This window comes from Plectropomus leopardus, chromosome 10 (genome assembly GCF_008729295.1).
Source record: "Plectropomus leopardus isolate mb chromosome 10, YSFRI_Pleo_2.0, whole genome shotgun sequence".
NCBI lineage: Eukaryota > Metazoa > Chordata > Actinopteri > Perciformes > Serranidae > Plectropomus > Plectropomus leopardus.
Window position 1 is genome coordinate 8,910,252 of NC_056472.1, and position 24,553 is coordinate 8,934,804.

At 38.7% G+C, this 24,553-nt stretch overlaps 1 protein-coding gene across 1 annotated transcript in view; it reads left to right on the top strand.

The window, feature by feature from the left end:
* The first annotated feature begins 488 nt into the window (after positions 1-488).
* The window catches only part of epb41l5 (erythrocyte membrane protein band 4.1 like 5), a 43,930-nt gene continuing 19,865 nt past the window's right edge, over positions 489-24,553 (top strand). The window contains exons 1-15 of the mRNA XM_042494251.1: positions 489-655; positions 3,308-3,519; positions 12,189-12,293; positions 13,817-13,859; positions 14,160-14,238; positions 14,447-14,491; positions 15,675-15,727; positions 18,100-18,220; positions 18,487-18,574; positions 18,739-18,827; positions 18,963-19,032; positions 20,629-20,798; positions 22,026-22,132; positions 22,736-22,754; positions 23,726-23,765. Of these exons, the coding sequence (XP_042350185.1) occupies positions 3,340-3,519; positions 12,189-12,293; positions 13,817-13,859; positions 14,160-14,238; positions 14,447-14,491; positions 15,675-15,727; positions 18,100-18,220; positions 18,487-18,574; positions 18,739-18,827; positions 18,963-19,032; positions 20,629-20,798; positions 22,026-22,132; positions 22,736-22,754; positions 23,726-23,765 (1,209 nt within the window). The 5' untranslated portion in view covers positions 489-655; positions 3,308-3,339. The remainder of the gene's footprint in view (positions 656-3,307; positions 3,520-12,188; positions 12,294-13,816; positions 13,860-14,159; positions 14,239-14,446; positions 14,492-15,674; positions 15,728-18,099; positions 18,221-18,486; positions 18,575-18,738; positions 18,828-18,962; positions 19,033-20,628; positions 20,799-22,025; positions 22,133-22,735; positions 22,755-23,725; positions 23,766-24,553) is intronic.

A 24,553-nucleotide genomic window follows, 5' to 3' on the forward strand; every position in this document is an offset into this window, starting at 1 on the left:
CCTAGCTATAATCTCTTTTGGGGGGTGTGGTGTTTCCTCCACTGAAACTTTTTTAATAAACACAATTTTTTATGCTGTTTTATTCACTCTGGCACCTAATGTTTACTAAAAGTACAAAACCAACTGAATCACTTTATTTTTTTAGAGGCCAGATTTGGTCCGCGTGCCGTAAGTTGAGTATTACTGCTGTAAGTTATGAATGGCATGGCGACTATTTTATGGCTTTATTCTTATTTTAATATGTGAGTGTGTGCAGCGTGACTGTATGTATAATTGATTAGCAGCCTTGTTTTCTCTGGCCCTGTATTAATAAATGACAGCATAACTGAAATAGTATATAATTAGGTGTGGTTTTAATAAGGTAAGAAAACGATATGAAAAAAGTAACAAGCTCAAACAAAGAGGCGTGTCTCTTTAAAAATGCTAATTACGTTTTTGTTAGGGATTTATCGTGACGTCACATCCTGAGGAGAGCTTTGCCTCCTACTTTTTGTTGGGACCTGGGAGAGAAAATCATCCCGCAGAGGTAACAGACTGGGAAGAAAAGAAGAAAGAGAAACAAGATACAAACCATGGAAATGTGCGAGGTTGTTGTTTAGTCGTCTACGATGCAAGAGGACGTCCTTTCACTGTGAATTCACCCGAGGAGGTTTCTGTGAGTATGCTTTTATCCAGCCCTCCACCGATCCACAAGTGGTTGCGGAGCAAGTGTATGTCGGATGCAGCTTTTTGAGCAAAAGGCGGCGTTTGTTTTGTAGTACGGAACACGTTTGTGTGGTCGGAGTCTTGTGTATTGCGTTGCTAACGGTTAGCTCGTGCTTTTAAACAAGCGCACACCTGTTGCTTTTTTCTTACTCCAGGTGCCTCAGGCCTCAAGTGGGTAAAATTGTGAAGCTGATGGTTAAATTGTTTATTTGTTTGCTTTATTGATATTATTTTAACAGACGCACTTGAAGTTTTCTAGCCGGTCTTTACGTTTCGAGTGCTGTGAGGGGTTTTGGCAGCACGGAGAGACAGCCTATCTCAGGGTTTCTTTTTCTGGCTGACCTGAAAACACAAATAGCGAGCCAGTTTACACATCTTTTCAGTCGACTATTATTAGCTAACTTTTTTTAAATTTCATTTTTAGTCTGTTAAGTCTGTCTTAAAAATACCATTTGCTTTCGTATTTGTCGAGTAAAGCTTGCTTAATAGTAATTGTAACTAACTACAGAAGGTTTTAATATTGTAAGTTTGATATTCGGTTAACATTAGCTGCGTTAAAGTAACGTTATGACACTGACAGCCGTTAAAGTAGCTCACGTCGCATCCAACAGTTTACCTTTTAGTTTATTGATAACCAAAGTAACTGTGAGGTGGTTAATCAACTCCTCCTCTCCCAGCCGAGTTGCTGTAGATAAAGTGATATCTGTTAATGTAATATTTACTTCCGATTTTTGACCTGTTAGCCTATGAAAGCTAGCGTTATCTTGGTTAGCCAACATTTAGCTTCAGGTCTGTCACCTGACAGTTTACAGAATAACCATGTAGCTAATAAGACCAAAAGTTAAGACCAAATAATAGTAACGTTAGCTTGTTGCCTCGTCAGGACACAGAATATAAGATTATGTTGTAAACAATATGGTAATGCTAACAAAAAAGTGCACCTGTTTGTTTCAGGTATGTATTAATGGTGGATAACTAGTTACCTGCCAGCTGACATGCACAAAAGCAATGTAACACAATTACATCTCATGTTTTTATGCTCTGAGCAGGGTTCCAGCAGACCCTTAAAAAGTCTTAAAAGGAACTGAATTGATTAATCTAAAAATAAAGCCTTAATTGGTATTAAATTTACCTAAATTACTATTATTTTAAGTCTTAAAAATCCTTAAGCATGAAAAATCCTTTTCTTAAACTTGTCATGATGGGAATCCAAGCGATGGAATGTCACATGCAGATTGAGAAACACAAAATTGTCCAGAAAACAGGCCAGAAATGAAATATATTTCCCACTTCTGTTAGTAAACCTAATAGATACCTTTATGATAATATAATATGGTCATTGTCTTCCTTAAAAGTGTTGTTTTTCTGACATTTGATGTAAATAATATAACTTTTATTTTACAGGACAAAAAAGTAATGTTTTATGTTACAATACACATTTGGGCATAATTAAATTGTCCTTCAATTTCAGTTTTTAGAAACAATTTAGTTAATAGAAAATTGGCATTAAAGAACACAGTGCATAGATGAAATATTTTATGTTCAAACTGATTTACTTTAATGTTTCAGCCAAAGTTTGTCAGCCAGTATCTGTGTTCATATCAGTGGCATAGGTAACTTGTACATCTGTAAAGTACCATGAAGGCTGAAGGGTACACACAGGTTTTGGAGTAATATATGCTGCCATCCAGATGATGTCTTTTTCAGGGATGCTCCTGCTTATTCCAGCAAGACAATGCCAAGCGACAACCTGCACGTGTTACAACAGCTTGGTAGTAAAAGAGTGTGGGCACTAGGCCGTCCTGCCTGTAGTCCAGACCTGTCTCCCACTTGGAATTTGTGGCGCATTATGAAGCGCACAATATGAAAAAGGAGACCTTGGACAGTTGAGCAACTGAAGTCATATATCAAGCAAGAATTAGGAAAAAATTACTTTGAAAACTTAAACAATTAGTATTTTCAAACATCTACTGAGTGTTTTTAAAATAAAGGGGGATGCCACATAGTGGTAAACTGTCCCTTTCCCAACTTTTTTGGAATGTGTTGCAGGTATCACGTTCAGATGAAATGTATATTTACTACCCCCACCCACCACCACCACAAAAAACAAAATAACTATAATAATAATAACTACAATAATAATAATAATAATTTTGAACATAAAATATATTGTCTTTGTACTGTATTCAGTTGAATGTAGGTCAAAAAGGATTTGCAAATCTTCACATTCTGTTTTATTTAGGTTTTACTCAACAACCTACTTTTTTTGGAAATGGGGGTTGTAATATGCTGGGTGCAAAATTAACTTTTGTCAACCGACCATATGGCTGATGGGTGTTCAAATTTTACCAGCCACTTAATAGATTACCACTGTTTTATTTTTATTGTTTTAGGCTGGTAATTGAGGCAAATGTGTCATACTGTATACTGTAGCTGCATTTGGCTTGTGGGTGGTGTTAATTTTGCACCCTACTTATGTATTTCATACATAGACACTGTTTTATATTACAAACGTTCGTGTGTTACAATTCCAAAGGCATAGTTCATGAATACAAGATTAACTTCTTATATATGTGCCAACATCCACTCATTTCTCTTTCAGGTGTGGTACTGTAACCTTCCCTCTCCCCCATCATGCTGAGTTTCCTGCGCAGGACGCTGGGGCGACGCTCCATCCGGAAACATGCAGAGAAAACTCGATTACGGGAGGCCCAGCGCGCCACGACACACATCCCTGCTGCAGGGGATGCAAAGTCTATCATCACCTGCCGTGTATCCTTACTGGACGGGACAGATGTCAGCGTTGACCTGCCGGTAAGGATTGTTTCTAGAGTTCGAGCCTTTTAAGTTGTGCATGTTCATGATGACTCTGTGGTGACAGTGGTTAACAGTGATCACCATCTAGATGCTTGTTGATCTCACCAGCCGTCACTTTGTGGTTGTGCATTCTTCTACACTTGATTGTAATGAGCAGCAGGGAGTCACATCATTTGGAAGGACTTTTGAACTAACAGTTTTCTTGAGAGTTACAGCACATTGAAAAGTCCTCATTTGTGTGTGTCTTTATTTAAACACATAAAAGAATTCATAAAGTCATAAGTCACAATACATATTTTGCAAAATACAACTATGCAGTATACACAGAACCTTTAAGAACTCACAGTGGCTGCACAAGATTGAGTATACGTATATACTGTGTTCAAATGGGGTCATGTTTACCATCTAATGTGAAGAGTCTAAATCGTATGAATGCCCCCCCTCATGTGGTATTCAGTAAGTGGTTCATAAGTGGTAATTTTTTGAGAGCTACAAGTTCACATCTTCAAGTACACGATGCTGCGTTCTAATGATGTGGTGTTTATCGTGTGTACAAGAAGAGTCCATTTGAATGCCCCCTCATGTGGTATTCACAGCCTCCTAAGTGGAAATTTTCTGAGAACTCCTAGTTAGCGACTTCATGCACACGACTTCCCATGTTGTAAACACAAGCGCACGGGTTCCATTTGAATGCAGCAATAGTTTAAAAGTAGGAAAGCCAAATTCTGTGAGTGTAAATCCTTGGCCAGTGGTGACACATCAGTGGCCTTCCAGAAGGAAAAATTTCAGGCATTAGAAAAAAAGCTGCGTTTTTTAAATTCTTTTTATTTATTTGCTTTGGTTTTTATGCTCACCCACTTTATTTATTTTGCTTTGTTTATTTTTTTTAACTGGGTAGGATGGCTTAGTATTAGGGCTAAGTATCGGTACACATTACCTTAAAATTATCAACAGAAGTAACCCAATACTAAGTCACCATCAAAAAGTCTCCTCTCTCTCTTTTTGCTCATTCTCTCCCTCTGTGCTGCTGCCTGCATGTGCGCAGCTGCAAAGAGGAGTGTGAAATAGTGTTAAATAACCCTAAGGTAATGTTAGCCATATGATGCAAATGCTTGAATGCTGTCACTGTGTGTCCCGCCAAGCAAACTCCCAACTGTCCCCAGTGTGGAGCTCACATTCCCGCAGCTGCAGCAGCTACAATCCATACTGTACAGTCTGTAGCATGGTGAAGTCATGCGGGGTGTATTTTGACAGATTTGGCTCTTCAGTGTGCTGATTTCCCAACGAAACGTTTGAAAGTATGGTTGAACCACACGCCATCCCATTAACATTATGGATATCGAATGAAGTACTCCATTGCTATCAGTGTAACTTTCAGGGTATGCGTACTGGTACTTATACCAACAGTTTTGAGCAAGACCCAGCCTTACTTATTAAACACATACTAAATGCATCATTTTTGAACAGAAATGTAAAGCCATAGACTGTGTCTTTTAATGGATCTCCCTGTGTTTGTACTTGTCCATTAAGTGTAAATACTGTTGATGATGTTAATAAGACAATTAACTCACTGCAAATGGATTAAATGTTCTAAGAAATTGGTGTCATATGTGCATCAACCATAACCAACTGAGTTTATGTATTCACGTGAAGTGCAAGAGCCGTACTAGTAACCGTTGTGCGCCTGTGTCAGTGGAGCAGTACTCCTGTTGAACCCACAGTGGGTGTGTGTGTGGGTGTGTGGTAGTGTTGCTGATCACCTGTAATTCCATGATCCTCTCTAGAGAACACACTTAATCACATGACAGCGTCACATGACATTCAGGGCTCATCACCAAGAGGACACAAAGCAGAGGTTCACTGTTCCCATGCCTTTCTTGTGCTACTGTCTTTCTTCCCCTGTTCTTCTCTTCTTTTTTTCTTTCTCATGTTGTGATTTTCACTGTATTGACTTATTTTTAGACAAACACAAAGCTTCTTGGAAAAAGTGTCATGTCTACTTTTGTGTTAAAAAGTTTTTGTTTTTTTTTTAGAACCACTGGGCTTAAATATCTGGATATTTTTTTTTCCCCATCATGTGATCTTTATTTTTGCTCGGCTCACAGATTTTGCTACTTTGTGTTTCCATGTGTCAAATCTGCTGCATTCCAGTGAGGCCAATCTTGTGTCTAACTGTCCCCTATGACTCAATCTTATCTTGAAATCTGTCCGTCTGGCATGAATATAAGGAAGATGTGTCAGACACAATAATTTTTCTCATTATTACTATCTGTTTTATTAGTTTTAACTCCAAATGTTGTGGGTTTACTACAAAACACTTTTTAGCTTTTTATTTCTCCTTTGATTTTTTTTTATTTAAACGAGAGCATTCTCTACATAAACGTCATTACTCATGCCTGAGACCAAGCGGTGATACTAAGATGTGATAAATGATACCAGTTTACCAGCATTCGAGAATTCCATACCAGCTTATTGGACAAGAACGCATTTTTTTCTGCACGTCTTTCAAGCATGGATCTATTATAAATGAAGTGATGTCATACATTTTTTTTTTTCAAGTGTAAGAGCTGCTAAATCATTAACATGTAATCCTTCCTATCAGCTCAGTATTGTGTGCAGAGTTACGACTTACTCAGTCTTTCTTCTAGTGGAATGTTATTTGCTTTGACTGCATTTTTTACAAGGCTGTTTCACTGATGTCTTTTTTTTTTTAATTTCCAATCGTATTGATGGATTTAACTGACTTTGCTCTAGTGCTTTCATGCCTTAGAAACTCTCAGGCATTTGCAGTGTGTGCCTGAAGGATGTTTTAAAATTCAAGTAGATTTCTGAATGCATTCCTGCAGAGCCCTGGCCTTGTGTTAGGTTTCAAAATGATCTGTTCGGTGCCTCCCATCCCCCAGATTTAGGTAGCCTCTGTAAACCCTGTCTTATCATCCATCTATCTGTAAGTGATAGGACATTAACAAAGACCCAGTCAGGGGCATTGCTCTGTTTGCCATCTAGATATCCATTGTACTCATGACAACAACACTGACAGCATTTTAACACAACCAGGGAAGAACTGTTAAAGAGGTTACTTAAAAAAGATACTTTTTGGTTGAAGATTAAATAGAGAATATTGTTGAAATAAACACAGACAAAACAGATTAAACCCACTAAGTATGTTTTATGCAACAGTCTTTATTCATTAAAATGGTGTTGACTGTCTTTCTCTAACATCTCAAAAGTAGACAGTCCCACTCGGATATTTTAAAAGAATACTTTACCCACAAAATGACCATTCATCAATCAGTTAGTCATGCCTTGTTATCTTGAATTCTTGAAAGAAACTTTTACTCGTAGGCCTTCATGGGAATAAAAGCAAACATACTGATTTTGTGATTAATTGGGAACCATATTCAGCAACAGTAAAGCTATACCAAAATGTCTGTTTACAATGTCTGTTTACAAACTCTTACATAACTTAGCAGTTTGTATGCTTGGTAACTAAAAAAACACATGCATTTTTTTTCTTAAAAAAAAGGTAGGGGTTGGAAAGTACTGAGCATATGACTGGATAAATGAGACTTGGATTATACTGCCCGGATTGTGTAAGAGTTTGCAAACAGATGTTAGATTCAGTTTTGGTGTTCTTAAATGTGGTCCCCAGTCAATCACTAAATCAATATGTTTGTGGTTTTTCATGGAGGTATGGAAGAAAAACAAAGTTTTCTGCACAAATTCAATGCAAAACAGCATGACTTATTGATTAACAGATGCTTTTTTTTTTTTTACCTTTTTTGTGGGTGAAGTATTTCTTAAGTCTGGTCGTTCCTCCCTAAAGGTTACTCAGACAGATATAGTTCAAAGTTTCTCGTCTCTGTTAGGTCAGTATTCTTGCCCTTCATTATGCTGGAGCCTGCATGTGTTGACAGATGCTGTAGTGCTAACTGAAACCAGTGGTCTCAGTTTAAGGCATGACATTTGCCTCACCATTCAATCATAATGCTCAGATTTTTGGCTTTTCTCAGGTAATAGAGGAGAAAGTGCATGTGCTAAACATTGTTGATGTCTGGGGGTTTTTTTTGTCTTCAAGGCACTATTTTTTTGTAGTTTGTGTATGTGTGTATAATGCTGTAATGAGTAGAGTACTGAAAAAATATACTCAAGTAAAAGTTTAACCTCTCACATAAAAGTGAAAATAACCATCTCTTCCTCACCATAGCATTAAAGACAAACGTCACGCATGAAAAATGAACATGCTAACGTCAGACAGCTATCTACGTTTTCACGTACAGTAACAGCACGTGAAACTTACTTCAACCTCTCCTGGAGACTAGTTCTTCAAAGAGTAGATCTTGGTGTTTTTCAGGAGGCACAGCACGCATCGCATCATGCAACTGTTGTCTTTTTTTTTTAGATTTTGGTGTTTTAAGTGTGGCCAAATGTAGTCAGAGATTGTTGCTGTAAGTTGCTGTTGCTTCTGTGTTTTGCTCCGTCATCATCACGTCATGGTCAAAAGACAAGTGGCAGTTCTTTTTCTTAGCGGCAGCTGCAACTTAGCATCTGCAGTAGAGGTGCTCCTTGCATGCTCTCCCCCTCTGGACTCAATCCAAGTCAAGTATTGTCTTACAAGTACAGTTTTAAGGGAGGAACATGCAAAGTACTCCTTTAAAAAAAAAATTTAAAAAACCTTTTTTATTCATATGCGTTACTTGAAATGTGTTACTACCCTCCCCTGGTGTAATGTGGAGTTGCTAATTTTGGAGTTTTCTTTTTTTCAGCTCTATTTTGGAAGATCTAAATCAAAATGCACTTTGTTACTCGCAGCAGGACCCAGTTGGGAAATGCAATCCAATGGCATTGTGCCTAATTAGTTCATAGAACTGATTCAAGGTAACTTGTGTATATCCGCACTTGGGGGACATGATAGTTTTGAGTTTTGTTGTTGTTGTTGTTGTGCTACTCTGTCTGAACTGCTCCTAAATGCTCTGGGTAACACGGGAAACTAAACTGAACTCCTCTGACAGTAGAGAGTGAAGCTGTGCAGGTTTACAGGGAAACATTGCAGCTTGCCACTATCTGTGTTTCAGCCATGCTTATCATTTAGTTAAACAGACTGTGAAAAAGTTAGCACATAACTGCCTTTTGCTGGCAGTCTTTCTTTACTTCAAGTATGTAAATATGGTGTAAAAGAAGACTTCTGTTACACTGTTAAGCATTTAACTCCATGAAAGGGTTTTGGAGGCTGCCAGGTGTCAGTTAAAGAGTTGTCAGTTAAACTCAAGCTGGTATAAATTTGTGAGACCCCCTGCTTAACAGTGCAGTTTTTTTTTCTTTTCAGATGTTCAGGTGGTTGTAAATAGATTGCCACAATTTAAAACTGAATAGGGCTCATTCACATGCTTTACTGGCTGTGTCACTAGTATGTAAGGCCACCCATCGTGACTCCTCCTAGGGAACTGGGATACTTTTGTTTGGTAGCCTCCATGTCCAAACATAAATCCACACAGCCTTATGATTCACATTCCTTCCTTTAAATGTATTTACTTCCCTGTCTTTACTCTTTATCTTTATCTTCCCACCCGACACACCACCCACGCTGTCACCCCTCCGGCCTTATTTTTCTTGTTGTAGACCAATCAAGAAGCATATGCAAGCTTTATTTATTTTTACAAGTCATTTTGTTGATAAAAGTACAGCTCAACACTGACAAGGTGGAGATGACATAATATTTTGTCACTTAAATCCCACATAGGAATTTAATATAAAATGCCTCTATGCTGTGCACAATATCAACACTGGAGCAAGACAAATCAGAGGATTATTATTTCTTTTTTTTTTTAATCTATTTTATAAGAGTCTGGACAATTTGTATGTGGAACATTTTTACACCCCTTGTGACTAATGACTGAAAGAAGAAAGTTAAGAAAAACTTGCGCTGTAGCCTCATACTTTGACCAGTTTGAAAAATTCCAGGTCAGGTAATTCTTTACGTGCTGTGAAGGACATTTTGAAATTCCACTCAGGACAGTAATGGGTTAATATGTTAAGTAAACTTCAATCAACTCCCAACTGCAGTATTTTAGTATACTTTTGTATTTGGGTTCTATTTTTTTCCTGTAAACTATATGATACGATACAACTTGATTGTCAGTTTATACTCTAGTGCTCCACTCGAGAGGTTCATACACAAATTAAGCACACAATTACACAAACGGCTCACATTATGGAAAAAAACCCTCTAGAATCTACACACTTTAGTGGTGAGGGGGGTGTGTGTGACTTTTGACATTTTGATGGGTAATATAGGTTGAATATACAACACATTGTTATGGGTCTGAGCTCTGGTTGAGTAACTTTCACTGGTGTAAATGTGCAGCCATGTTAAAATACCTCATAAATTCTTTGACCTTGCTGACTTTTATATTAGTTATCAAACGTTCACAAAATACCAACAGCATTTTTTATTGGTAAATGTGACATTGTGTGCAATGCAGCCATGAAAGCGTCAGCACTTATTAAAATATTATCAAGAACCAAACATTTAGAGCTTGTAACTGGATCGCAATAATTCAAAACAAGCATCGATGACTTGCTGGGACGTGCGGTCACCTTTTCTCTAGTACTGGATGAGCGGAATTTTCACAGTGACTCGGCATGTGAGTAAATGCATCATTGAGGACAGACAGATGCCTGCTTTAACTTTTCTTCTACAGTGTGTTGGGTAAATAAGACCCCAGAAATTCTAGGTGAAGGAGTAGTCAGTCCCAATTTGGACAGCCATACTCTAAATGAACAGCTAAGTGCATAAAAATAATGATTTTTAATGATCTTTCACCTACCCTAAAGATATTTTGTCATGGCCTTTGAAAATGGATGCATTTCCAGGTAGATTGTGTTCATGGACTTGTTAATTGCTGTAGATCTGAGCATCAGCCAAATACTGCAGTTGTAACTCAAACACAGTGTCTGAGAGACAGAGCTGTATGCTCACGGGCAGGCAGAAAGACTGCAAACAGCCGAACAATACTGCAGGCGGTATAACAAGGCCTTGGGTGAAGCACACATGCACACACACATACACAATGAGTCCTTTGTACTCTCTCCCTGGGTACTGTAGGGGTGCGGTATGCCTCGTCAACTATGCCAGCTAGCATGGGGCCAGCCCCCCTGAGCTGCCCAGGAGCTCTCTTGGGGTGAGTGTGTGTGTGTGTGTGTGTGTGTGTGTTTGTTTGTGTGAGAGAGCGAGGAGAGTGTGTGTAAGACACACAGGGAAACTTTTAGAGCATTGATGCCCCTTTTCTTTTCTCATTATTATTATTATTATTATTATTATTATTTTTACATCCCTGACTTCTCTGGGTAACATTTTGCACGTGTGTGTTTTTTTTTTTTTTACTTTAGCTTAAAAATGAAAGACAAGACAACAAGCTGAATACAAACATAAAACAACAAAATAAAAAGAAACAAAAAACAAGAAAACAACATCCTTATACATCCCAGTAATTTACTGAGGGGATACCTTTTGGACTTAACTAACAGGCCAGTCACATGAATGCCAAAAGTCATTTCGCTGAATCTCACGTGGGGACTCTGTTAGTGCTTTATATAATGACTCAAAGAGGCAGTAAATTCTGAATGTTTTGGTTCTCGTGAAAATGTTACAGACAATATCTATGCACACATAAACAAATTTGGCTGAAGAAATAATTTAAGAAAAAAGATGGAGAGAAAAGCAAAAAAAAAAAATGCAGCTGCAGACTGATCTGGGATGGCATATTTTCCTAACATAGTGAAGGACGCACAGAGCCAGATGATCACATGATGTATCCAGCCACCCCACTTCCCTCAGCTCCTCGGCGTCTGGGGCACTTCAGCCCCCGTTACTATGGCAACCCTGTTGCTGTGCCTCATGGTGGGGTTTGAAAGTGTGTGTGTGTGTGTGTCTGTCTGTGTGTGTGTGTGTGTGTGTCTGTCTGTGTGTGTGTGTGTGTGTGTGTGTGTGTGTGTGTGTGTGTGTGTTAGAGAGAGTAACTGAGTGCACATGTGAGGGAGAGATCTCCCAGGCAAAACACAGGCAGTAACTGGTACAGCCTTGTCAGGAAGGGAAACACCTATCTAAACGTTGAGTACTTTATGTTCATATTTTCTCACCTCTCTATTCAATCCATGAAACATGGATAAGAGCGTGTACACTTAAACCAAGCTGTGCTCTCAACAATATTTTGGAGAGGTGGATAAAAATAAGCTCAACCTTTTAGCCAGAGGCCAACAACTATCTTGTGAACTTCTTCAGACAAATCAGATGTATTCTTTCAAAAACAAAACATTTTCTGATTTCTCCTAAAACGCTATTTTAGAGTTGTTGTAGAGAGTTGATAAATTGTTTCGTTGGTTGATTGAAAATGAATTGGTTTTAGTCCGTTTATGAGCAAAAAAGCAGTCAGAAGACCTCATTTATGATAAGAGTGAAGACCCCAACACACGCAGGCATATTGCAGATTTTGGATGCTAATTCCTTCTTTCAGGACTCTCTACATAGTATTTATGTTGTGCATGACCATCATCACCAGTATCAGTATTCAGACTGTAAATTCAACTTGTGTTTTTCTCCATAACCTTACAGGAGGTAATGTGTCACTCAGTAAGTCTTCTGTTTGCTTGTGTGTTTCATTGATCAGAAAAAAGCCAAAGGTGAGGAGCTGTTTGACCAGATCATGTACCATCTGGACATTGTAGAGAAAGACTACTTCGGGCTGCGCTTCATGGACTCGGCACAAGTGCCGGTAAGAATGAAGACACGCTTTACACAGTGATCTTATTTTGAAGAGTTTGCTAATTTAAATGTTTTGATTTATTGCAGTGCTGTGGGTTGCTTAATTTGTTGGGTCTCAGGGTTGGTTTTGTATGTTATTTTGTTTTGTTTCCATGCCAGTGATAACCGTGGCTGGAGGCATTATATTTTCAGGCTTTCCATCTCATTCTCGTGAATGTGATATCTCAGGAACACAGTTTGGGAATTTCTTCAAATTTGGTACAAATGTTCGCTTAACAATAATGAACTGATTAGATTTTGTTGGTCAAGCGTCAAGGTCACTGAGGAAATTTCTTCAAATTTGGCACAAACTACCACTTAGACACAAGAAAGAAAAGATCAGAATTTGATTGGATACTGAATTTGTGAGGTGAATTTTGGTTGCCCACCCTGAAACTGTGTTGATTGTGTAGATCTTCGGTGCTGCTGGGGGTGTCAGAAGCTTCCATGTTTTCATGAACAGTAAACGGCAAGTGCAACTTGACTGGTGTGTGGAGACACGCTACCCTGAGGCAGTAATTCCAATTTTTTTCCCACAACTAATGAACAGATAAACTAACTGTTTAAACATTTGAAAAACTATATTACCAGAAATGGAAATAGATAATGTTCCTGTAATGGTTTATACCAGTAACTGTACCAGCAAATATCTACTGTACATAGCTTATCAAGTTTTATCCATGTGTTCAATACAGTTATTTTACATTTTACCATCTCGGCTGCTGTTCACAGCCAGGCTTCAGATTTCAGTCCAAATCACTATTCACCCATTTGAAGGAAGGCTTTAGGCAGGGACTTTTGCTGCCAGTGAGTGGGCTAAAGGGATTGGTTATGGGACTCTGGGAGTCAGGCTGTGCTCGGAGACAAACTGTTTTAAGTCATTGGTCTGCCACTGACCCTGTTCCTTCACCCTGATACTCAGTGAAGGCCATGGAAGGAGAGAAAGCTGGTGGGAGGATGTAACAGACAGGAGGGACACGGAGGAGAGGGTTGGAGGTACAGAGTGAAAGGGCTGGGAGGGGGAGCTGTGTAGAGAGAGGGAGGGCTGTGATGAGGAATGTGGGGGAGAGGAGACTAGAGAGTGCTGCAAGTTCCTCTGTTATCTTTCCTCTGTGTCTCTCTCTAACTTGCATATGCACACACAAACACCACCACCACCGCCTCTTCTTTGCATTTTTCATGCCTCATAGAGCTTAAACTTCCAAGAAGAATTAAAGCACAGAACACTGACTTTAGTATTTGTGTTTTTGTCTGTGTGCATTTTGACAATGGACCTCCCAGAATTCAACTTTTCATTAACTGCCCACTTTGTTTCTACAGTTTTTGTTCAGTCATTCAGTTGCACACATAAATATTTTATGTTTCTAAATGAAATTAAGACGGTTATAATTGTTGTGGAGAAAAATGCTATATACAACTCTACACTGTTGAAGCTGCTGTGTTTTTTATTGGTTGTCACTTTCATGTTATTTTGTTGTTGTTTTTTTTTTTTAGCACTGGCTCGATGTTACTAAAAGTATCAAAAAGCAAGTGAAAAGTAAGTATACAGAAGACCTCCATTTACTTTTTTCTATTCCCTTCTTCAGACATGCATAATTACTTGCTATATATCTGTATCTATGTATGTAGCTATCCATCTGTTAATACTTTTTTAGTGTTTGACAGAAGTGTAATTTACTTTTCTGTGATTTACAGAACATTGTATGTTTTTGTGTAATTGAATGAGGTGCATCTGATCTCTAAAAGACTTAAAATTACTAAAAATGAAGTACATAAAGAATATGTGGTTGTAAAGCCTGATAGCCTTTACTCAGCTGTCATTATATCTATCTTTTAGTCGGCCCACCATACTGCCTTCACATGAGAGTCAAGTTTTACTCCTCAGAACCGAACAATCTGCACGAGGAGCTTACCAGGTGAGTTACGCTACAAACCTTTGAGTTTTTTGGCTTGCTTTCTCTTGAACTCGCTTTCTCTTGATGTTAAAAGCCCAGTGAAATAGGTCTTTTGAGGTTGTTTTTGTGTTTTTGTGAATCTGTTAATCTCCTATACCTTGAAGAAAGTCAGAGTATGCTGTTTGTCTACATAACCATATTTAACCGTACTGTTTTGTTTTTTTTCCAGATACCTATTTGTGTTACAGTTAAAGCAAGATATCCTCAGTGGCAAGTAAGTAATATCCTTTGGCTGGCTGCACCAACAGGGTTTACACCAGGTCTTAAGCTAAATCAGTCATAACTTGGTGTTGAAAGTCTGGCCTAATGATTAGGCTGGTCTCACTATCTAGGCCTAAGCTTTCTCACCAGGACCATGCGTAAATCTTGCACTTTGTCAGGAAGCGTTCATTTCTATCTATAAGCAGCCTCAAACACAACGCAAAAGCCACAAACTTTACATAATAACCCACATTAGGTTTTACTGTTCAAGTCACCTTTTTATCTCGCTAACTTACAAACATAAACATACGTCTTGTTCTTCACCTCAGTTTGTTGAACAAGCGATTATTCAAACGTTCACCATGGAAAAATGCACTGCTAATGTCAGTTGTTAAGCCAGCTAACCCTAACCCTCCCTGACTGAAGGGTTAACTTTTGCCTTAGCATTAAACAGAATTGGTGGTGGCTTGTCAGTAACACATTTTAAACAGTCAACAGTTATGTTGCTGCCAATAAAACACCATCTCAAAACAAAGAAGCTTGATTTAAGATACTAGACAATCCCTGAGGATTCCCCTCTTTTATCCGAGAGAACCAGTAGCTTCTTCTTTCAGTGACACAACATAACAACCTTCAGTATTCGACGCTAGTTCTGGGTACATGCTTCCATGTTTGTTCAACACATTGGGATTGGTTATCCAGTCTGATTATTCAGTCTTGATCACAGGTGAAAAGCAATTGCCTGCTCACTGTTGGTCCAAGTCAACTTTTACTGGCTCCTTTATGGTTGATATTGTTGAGGACTGTATTTGTTATTAATTAAGTCGTCCTGTCATTGAACCCATTATTTAAGACAACTAACTATTAAATCACTTGACCAAGACAATATACTGTGTTGCCTTTCTTCTCCAGTTATTATACCCTGAGACATTAGTAGTTGTGTTTGTCGTCACGACCATGTCAGAATAAGAGGCTTATGGGATTACATGATGGGGAACAGAGCAGAATTATTAACAGTAGTCAGTCAGTGGACTGGGAAAATAAGTTTTTACTACAAAGGAACATTTCTTTTGCATTGTTTGGCTGAATAATATTTGGAAGTGGTAGAGACCAGATAACAACAGTGAAGATCATAGAGGAGTTTTGTTAACCTCTGGCACTGTTTTAGCCTCATTAATGTTACTCTGTATTTTCAGGCTAGAATGTCCATTTGAGACAGCGGTGGAGTTGGCTGCCTTCTCGCTACAGGGTAAGCACAGCAGGTATCTAGGATTCTCTCCAACTCTGTGTTTGGTAATTGGGATCACTTCTGTAATAGCTGCCATTATTTTGTTTGTTGCAGTGCAAACGCCTTTACAGAGTCGAGCCCCAAAAGGCCTGTGTAACAGAAATATAGCATGTGTTTGTACCAGTTAGCGTGGAGTGAGTCAGACGAGCATTTGTCAGCTCCAGATTGCAGCATGGTACACTCGCATACCAAGACGACTGGTAATTTCTGACTTGCAGTGACTAAGTCCCCATCATAAGACCTACTTTCTGTTTCTGTTCTTTGTGACTGCTGAACCAACAAAGTAATGTCCCCACATCGCAATTGAGCTGTGCCTCAACAAGGTAAAACTGAGACTTTTGGAAGAATGTCAGAATTGAGCCAATGCTTCTCTGCATTCAAAGGCATCAGCTGAGGTTATGTGGGATAAAGATTCCAACAATAGAAGCTGAAAGATGTTTTTTAGAAAGATATATTTGAATTTCTCTTTCTACCAATTGCCACATCAACCTTTAACTAAAATAAATAAACTGATAATATTGTAAACATAAGTGTTTGAATCTATGTGAAACTTTCCCATTTTTCTTTCTTTTGTGTGTGTATGTGTCCCTTTTTTACCATTATGTGACCCCGAACTTTTCATGAAGTCTTGTTTTCCTCAGCAGCAGTATGAAGAGTTTGAGTTGTGGAGTGGATGATTTATTTGTCAGTCCTGTCAGAGCTGATAAGATAGATGGATGAGAGCAGCAGCTGTTGTAGATGAGAGTGTATGCAAACTTTGAGACCCAACACAATTAACGGTTAAGTTTCACTTTCACTGCTGCTCCATCTGTGCCCAGAGTATGCTCTGTACTCCCAGAATGTGGTGTAATATATAATCAAACTGTATGTATATTCAAATAGCGCTCCTAATGGTTGGTCCAGCTCCAGAAATTTATAGTAAATATGTGGCAGTATAGGTGTAAATCATGGTTGACCCCTTCAAATAAATTTTGTGGAAAATGCTGTAATATATAGCGACAAAAATAACATGTTAATAACATCTAAGTGGAGACTGTAACAACAGTCTAACTTTAGACTCTCAACACCAACAAAAAAGACATTAAAGTTTTTCACCTGGCTACTGTTCACTCTGTCAGTTCAATCACTTTGTTAGTCAAATGTCTATGTAACAGCAGGAATATTATCTCTTGTTTTTAAGGAATATTTGCTTATCAAACTTACAATTAGAAAGTTGAGAGTAGGACTACTTGGTGTTAATTTCAGGGCAGTTGGTGTTTCCATAGCTACATACGGTCCATTTCAAAATGAGCTAGTGAAGCAGTGCTTGGGTTTTGTCTTCTCTCAAATGTTAAATAGTAATCCTTGAAATGTCTTCTAAACTACATGTTTACGGTTTCTAATAGTTAGAAATGCAGCATTTAACTGCATACAGAGAATGCTGCTTCAGAGGAACAAAGTTTGAATCACTAGATGTTTATGGAATGGGATTGCGTGCCCAAACTCTTGAGCACATACACACACACACACACACACACACTCTCTCTCTCTCTCTCTCTCTCACACACACACACACACACACACACACACACACACACACACAGTCACTGTGGGGTAAATGCCAGCTCATTAGTGCTCCATCCTCTTTGGAGGCCCCCTAATCCAGCACTCTTTCTGTCTTTTTTCTCTCTTTTGGTTGAGCTTCCTCCCTTCATTTTTCTTTATTCGAAATTATGTTTTGGTCCACTGACAATTGCTGGGATAGGATAAAATTATCTTTTCTCTCTTCCATATCCTGAGGCTATGCTCACAGCTGGACTATCTGAACAGCGCGGCCCTGATTTCTTCTATGTACCAAAACACTGTAAAATGTAATCACAACTAAGGGTTTTCAGTCTTCGTTTTATTTCTCTACACAGTGCCAGAGATGATTTTTCTTTTCCCTGACTGTCTTGTTTTTAACACTATTCTCATTCTTATCTAGCAAAGATCTTTTTTTTCCCTTCCTCAGTCTTTTTGTCTCCTTTTTTTTCCTGATAAAATCAATGTGACCTCTTGACTAGACAGAGATCAGATACCCATCAGTTCCTGACCTGATGCTATAAACAAAATCCTGTGTGTGGTGATGAGGAGGGATGGTTTGTTTATTAGTTTGTTTGTTGTACCTACTCCCACAGTTTCAGGAACTCTTCCTGGGCTCCTCTTCTCAAGCTTGAAATTTAGGAAATTTAGGAAAAAGTATTATTTAAGAATGTTTTAAGTTGAATTTCACACTGAAATACCAGTTTATTCCTCTACAGCTTCATGCAGTCTACAACTTCAGCCCCTAAGTGTGTGTGTCTGTGTGTTTTCAGCTGAGCTCGGTGATTGTGACCCATTAGAACATAATCTGGACCTGGTGTCAGAATTTCGATTTGTCCCCAACCAGACAGAGGACGTTGAGCTAGCAATATACAACGCATGGAAGGAGTGCAGGTAAGCGTTTCACAATAAATCTACTACTGTATGTAAGGCTAGTCAGTTAAACTAAAAATCAGCAAGAAGGAATCCAGTTATACACTGGCCTCTGATAGCAGATATTTTATAAAAAATGGATCATTCTGTGGTCTGTATGCTGTGTGGGCTTGGGTCGCAACCAGCAACACTGTGAAAATCATTTTTCTTTTTTCACTTTGAGCTGCAGCTATGTTTTTGATTGTGCAAACATTTCTTTCTGTTTTGTTTCTCTTCCTCTCCTTCAGAGGTCAGATGCCAGCACAAGCGGAAATAAACTACCTGAATAAAGCCAAGTGGCTAGAAATGTACGGGGTGGACATGCATATGGTGAAGGTAATGGAAGCACACTCTTTCTCACTGTATACCCTGAATTTGAAGTGTCCTTTATGAAAGATGGGAAATGGATGGAATGTGTGGGAACATTTATCTGAAAAGGTCATAATGTTGTTTCTTTCGGTGCCTCTTCTTTCTTTTCTCTGTTCATATCTGCCCTGTAGGCACGAGATGGTAACGAGTACAGTCTGGGTTTGACACCTACTGGAGTTCTGGTGTTTGAGGGAGAAACTAAGATAGGGCTCTTCTTCTGGTATGTTTGCTTACATCCTAATTTACTGAAATATGTAGTTAAATGCTTTATAGAAACACCTTTAAGTTCTCATGATTCCTTCCTGTGTGTGTGTGTTTGTTTGTGTTGCACATGTGTGTTTTTAAACTATTACAGGCCCAAGATCACTCGTCTGGATTTCAAGAAGAGTAAACTGACGCTTGTGGTAGTGGAGGATGATGACCAGGTGAGCATGAGCTCATAAACTCAGATTTTCACCATGCAGTGGAATGTTAAAAATGCAAAACATATATTCAATCACCCATAGTAAGCCCTCTTGATAACAGTATATTAATGACCTGTTCTCAATGCTCAATGCTACATACGGTGATTATAATGAATGTACTGTACTTGTCCATAACTGCACCCATTCAAAGAAGGGGCATACAAATGTGTATGTCTGTGTGTATTAGCAGTTAATTGCTTTTATTTATGGAATGGAATCATAAGCACTTTATGCAGGTGTGCTTTTGTGAATGATTTTGAAAGAAAATCTTAATCATCTGTGGTTTGTAGCTTTGCAGAGGAGGGGGGAGACAGTTCGGTAACAATAGATTCCAATAGTGACACAGCTTCATGGCAAAAAAAAGAGTATTAAAATGTGCACAGAAACTCCTCAAATCACTCCAATTGCATTGTCACCCTCCCTTGTGTCCATCTGTGTGCTTAGTAGCTTCCAATCACACTGCAGACCTTTGTGAAAATATGACAATTCTTGTCTAAATACACAGCTTTTGTTGATTGTGTAGCAAGCTGTTCATATCTGTCATTCACAATCAACAAACATTTGCAGCAAGAATAAAAATGCAGCACCACAGTGAATACAGGCTGCTTTCAGCTGCTGTCCTCTGTGAAGTGCAAAATATTTGATACTTAAAATGTTGATACTTAAAATATTTGTAAAATGAGCTGATCGCTTATCTCCTCTTACAAAAACAGGAAACAGTTAAACAAAAATCCACAGTGCACTTTAAGATCCCTACAATACTATATATTATAAACTGATAATAAGAGGACCCATGTCCCGACAGGACAAAGACAAAATAACCATGCAAGCCATTTAAAGAAAAATCACTTAAAGAAATGGTCAAACAAGGAATCTTCCTCTTTAAACTTTTAGTTTGAAGCAGCACCTGAGCCCTGAAAGAGGCTTGTTCCAAATCAAAATGAAACAAGGCTTAGTATTATACTGCCCAGCGGCAAGTGTATATGAGAGAGAAGGAGAGTCTGTTTATGTCCATCCTGGAGGTCTGAGAGTGAGGTTAATAAAGAAGCCTGCCCCCTCTGGTATTTCTGGTATGCACCATTCTCCTACACACACATAGACACACACATGCACATTTTTCCTTTCCAACTCTTTCTTAAATGGTTATATACTGTATGCTAAACTTTTTTTTAACACAGGAAGCTACTTTAAATGCCTCTCAATTCTCTATCGAGATGCTATTTAGTCACAAACAGACGGTGAGAGCAGCAGATAAAAAGACAAAAGAGAGAACGCCTGTCAGGGGTCCTTGCACTGATAATTGTTGCACACGTTTTGAGAGTAAATCATGTCTGCTTTCTATAACAGTGGCTTAAGAAAGTGAAACAATTATATCCCATTGCTGGAATGTCTAAAAGAATGCAGTTTCTCTGTGACACCGTGTCGTCACTAGATGCTAGCGTCAGACTATCCTGCCACATCACGCTCTGTCCACACACACACCCGTTACAACAGAACTCTGTCCCGTCACACATATCATACAGACAACTCATCATCTCCTCTCAACCACCTCTGCAGGGCAAAGAACAGGAGCACACCTTTGTGTTTAGGATGGACCACCCCAAGGCCTGTAAGCACCTCTGGAAGTGTGCTGTGGAGCACCATGCTTTCTTTAGGCTGAGAGGACCCGTACATAAGAACTCTGCACGCTCTGGATTCATACGCATGGGATCACGCTTCAGATACAGGTAATGGACAGATGTAATGGCAGACCAGATGTATTGGACACTTTTGAATGAGGGACTTTTTTTTCTTGGCTGTACACAAGGGTTGCAGAATTTGTATCAAATACACAAGACTTTAAAATCTCTGGCAATTTTAGCTTCACTAAATAAATTCTGCCTGCAAAGCCCATGGCAACACTAACAACACAGACTTTTTTTTGGCAGCGACTTTCACGTAATAATATTCAGCCTTGCGCAACAGCACTTCCAGTGTTTGCAGTGCCTTTAATATTCACTCCAGACTAGATTTTTATCATGTTTTATTATTAAACTGCATCAAATTGCAACAAATTATTTTTTTCTGCCTTTCAACTGACAAAAAAAGTATCTCAGAGTGAAAACAAATGTTTTCTCAACATCTAAATTGAAATAAAAATAAATTATTCTTAAAGTATTCAGCCCCTTTAATATAACAAGCCCAAATCATCACTGATGAAGCCAACTGATGTCGCAAATCACTTAATAAACTAAAGAACAACTTTGCACAGATAAGTTACACAAGCAATTTTTAGTGTGTGGGCTGGTTCTCTTTGACATTAGCAAGTCGTGATCTGTATCAAAACATCTGGCGTGGTCAGTGTGAGCACAGTGTGTTGTGGACTGTGCATCCTGAACACTGGTGACTTAAAGCTAGAAGAGAAATGCAGCTGGGCTATCTTAGCAAGGAGACATGGAGAAAAGTGCCACAAATGTACAGAGCATGTATTTGTTTCTGTACTGTGTGTTTGAACATACCGACAGAGATAATAATCCCAGTTTGATGCACAGTGTCATAACCTGTACATACAGACAAAACAAGTGTGTACACATTGATACTTGCAGTGGTATAAGGCAGGCACTCAGTGTCAACATAGCGCAGTAGCCAGCTAGTTCCCTTCTGTGTGTGTTTAAACATTACCCAGTTGGATAAGCACTGGCAGTAATGTTGGTTTTACACAGAGGTTACAGGGTTTGTTGTTATTGGAAGGTTATCGCTTGAATGGGTCCAGAGTTCAGCAGGGGTCACCGCTGTGTCCTTTGTTTGTTGGATAATTTGTTTTAAACATAAGGAAAATGTATCTTGTGTAGATTGGTTTGGCTTGCATTGATGATGGTTACCAGTAATGTTGATAGTCTGGGAACACACAGAAATACTTGCAAGTGTAAAATATTTGTGTGTGTGTGTGTGTGTGTGTGTGTGTGTGTGACCAGTGGAAAGACAGAGTATCAGACAACCAAGGCCAACAAAGCAAGAAGGTCAGCGTCGTTTGAGAGGAGGCCCAGTCGACGTTACTCTAGAAGAACCATGCAGAACAGAGGTGAGGACAACGGACACACACCGGCACAGCACATGTGAAAATACTGCCTACATACAGAGCATTAAATATAAAAACTTACAATATATGGCAAAAAAGCACAAATTCAAGCACTTGTGTATCTCCAAAGCTGTTTGGCATCTCACAGACAGGCGGCCTGCACACGGCATGCTTTTGTGTGCTAACATTTTTTTCTGACCCAGACGTTTAGGAGATTTTTATCATAAGCTGAATTATCCACAGAGGTCTCCTCCTTTCCAAAACAACAGACCTGACAATTCAAACTGGTAAAAACACTGAAGAAAACAGTTTCACCATACAAATCACTATATTTCTGACGCCAGTGTTTGGTCACCTGTTTTTCTCTGGATGCACGATCTAGATGTTCAAGAGGTTTTAATTTAGGAGTTGAATTATCCGCAGAGATCTCTTCCTCTCCAAAACAAACGGACTAGGTGTTTTAAACCGCTAGAAACACTGATTAAAGAAGTTTCACGTTACTAATCAGTAATAAACATCACCAACATCTTTGCATTCTTTAAAGCATTTGCATTAGTTTATATTTTCAAACTTAACACTTACTGTTTGTTATTTGTGTTTTCACAGGACCATTCCATCCCCAGGAGTAAGTACATTGATATGAACAATGTGACTGTGCCTTTGTCTGATTGTACAGCTTGAATTTTAGGGTGATCACATTCACATCTGTTGATCGGTGTACAAATTCTATCTCATTTTATTTATTAATTTGTAGCACTGTTGCAGTGTAATCCTGTTTACATTGTCTCATTTGTGATAAATGTAACAACAGTGGAAGGGCTTGCACTGCAAATTGCTTAGTTATGTGTCACATAAATGTATCTATGGTTATCAAGCACTGTTGCTTAAAAGTGCTGTGACTCACGCACACACACACGCACACACACAGTCTCTCTTGTAGTTCGATCATAAGCCTCAGCTGTAATCTTGTTACAGAGGAAGCCTTTTGTTTTAGAGGTGTGTGTGGGGGCTAAAGACGTGATGTCAGTGAAATTTAAAGCTGCCATGGGACCAGTTGGTTCAGAGCATTGTGATGATAAATGCCCCTGTGACTTTTCATAACACCTGATTGGATGCTGTGACAATTCAGGTGGTTACAAGGCAACACAGCATTTACAATATTTGAAGCTGTGTCTAAAGGATGTGGCACTGCCGCCTTAAACAAGGGTGGGGATTTGGAAAATGGCTCATGGACAACCTGGCAGACTTAAAATAGGAAGAGCATAATGGAGTGTCATAAATTTAACCAAATTTGCTCCAAAATTGGGTTCATGTGTCATTGCCTGAAGAACTACAAACTGCTCAGTGTAATTTGGTGTTCATAGGGGCTGTTCAGCCAAATTAGCATTAGCATTGTACTCTGTGAAAGGCATTGTGGGAGGCTTTCAGAGTCCCTGGTTTATTTTTTGAGTGTTCTTGAGTGTCCTTAAGTGTTCAGACGACACTGGAAACCACTTTAGTTATTTACAGTATAAACCTTTATACATTCTTTTGAATTCTTTAAAGGGGCTTGCTATTGATTCTTTGAATAAAATGTGGATTTCTGTCTTTGCTCAGGTTTCTTTCCTCAGGCAACGGAGTCAGCAAAGGTAACAAGGTGAGGAGCAAAACTGCTATGTGTATTTTAATCCCTCCTATATTATACAGGGAAACAACACTAAGCAGAACAGAAGACTGAGACAGGTTTTTAACTCAGAACTGCAGGGTCCCCACAGCCATTGAAAATCTGGGAAAGTCATGGAATTTCACAATCAGATTTTCCAAGCCTGGAAAAGTCATGAAATTAGTAAAAATCACTTAAAGTATGGGAAAATCTTTTGAACTTGAATGTGTATAATACATGCAATAACAACAGTTTAACATAACAGTGGATTTATTTTCTGTAGCTGATGACATGACATAGTTTTAAAATGCGTTGACATGTGACAACGTTTTGGTTGTTTTTGTTATTTTGTTCAACAGCAAAGTTTCTTCATTTTCTCCCAGCGTTCTGTCTCTCTCGTCATGTAAGACCACAAGACACGTCAAATAATTTTTTAAGCACTTTTGGCTTAGGGAGGGTAGAGCATTTTTTATTTATTTTACTGCTGATTTTTAAGGATGTTGTCTTGAAATTTTTTTTTTCTTTTTGTAAAAACAGCAAATATTATTGGATTTTCAATCTTTAGAAGGTGCTGAAATCATGTTAGAATGGAGTTTAAATAATATGTGTTTGACAAATGCTGAGCAAGTGGGGCTAGAAAAAAAAAATTTTGGGAGGGGGGTCCTTGAAAAGTCATGGAAAAGTTTTGAAACCTTGTCCATGACAGTGTGTGGAAAAACCCTGCAAATGAGACCCAACAACAAATGAGAATCAAATTACAGGGAAGGATACAAGAGCAGCAG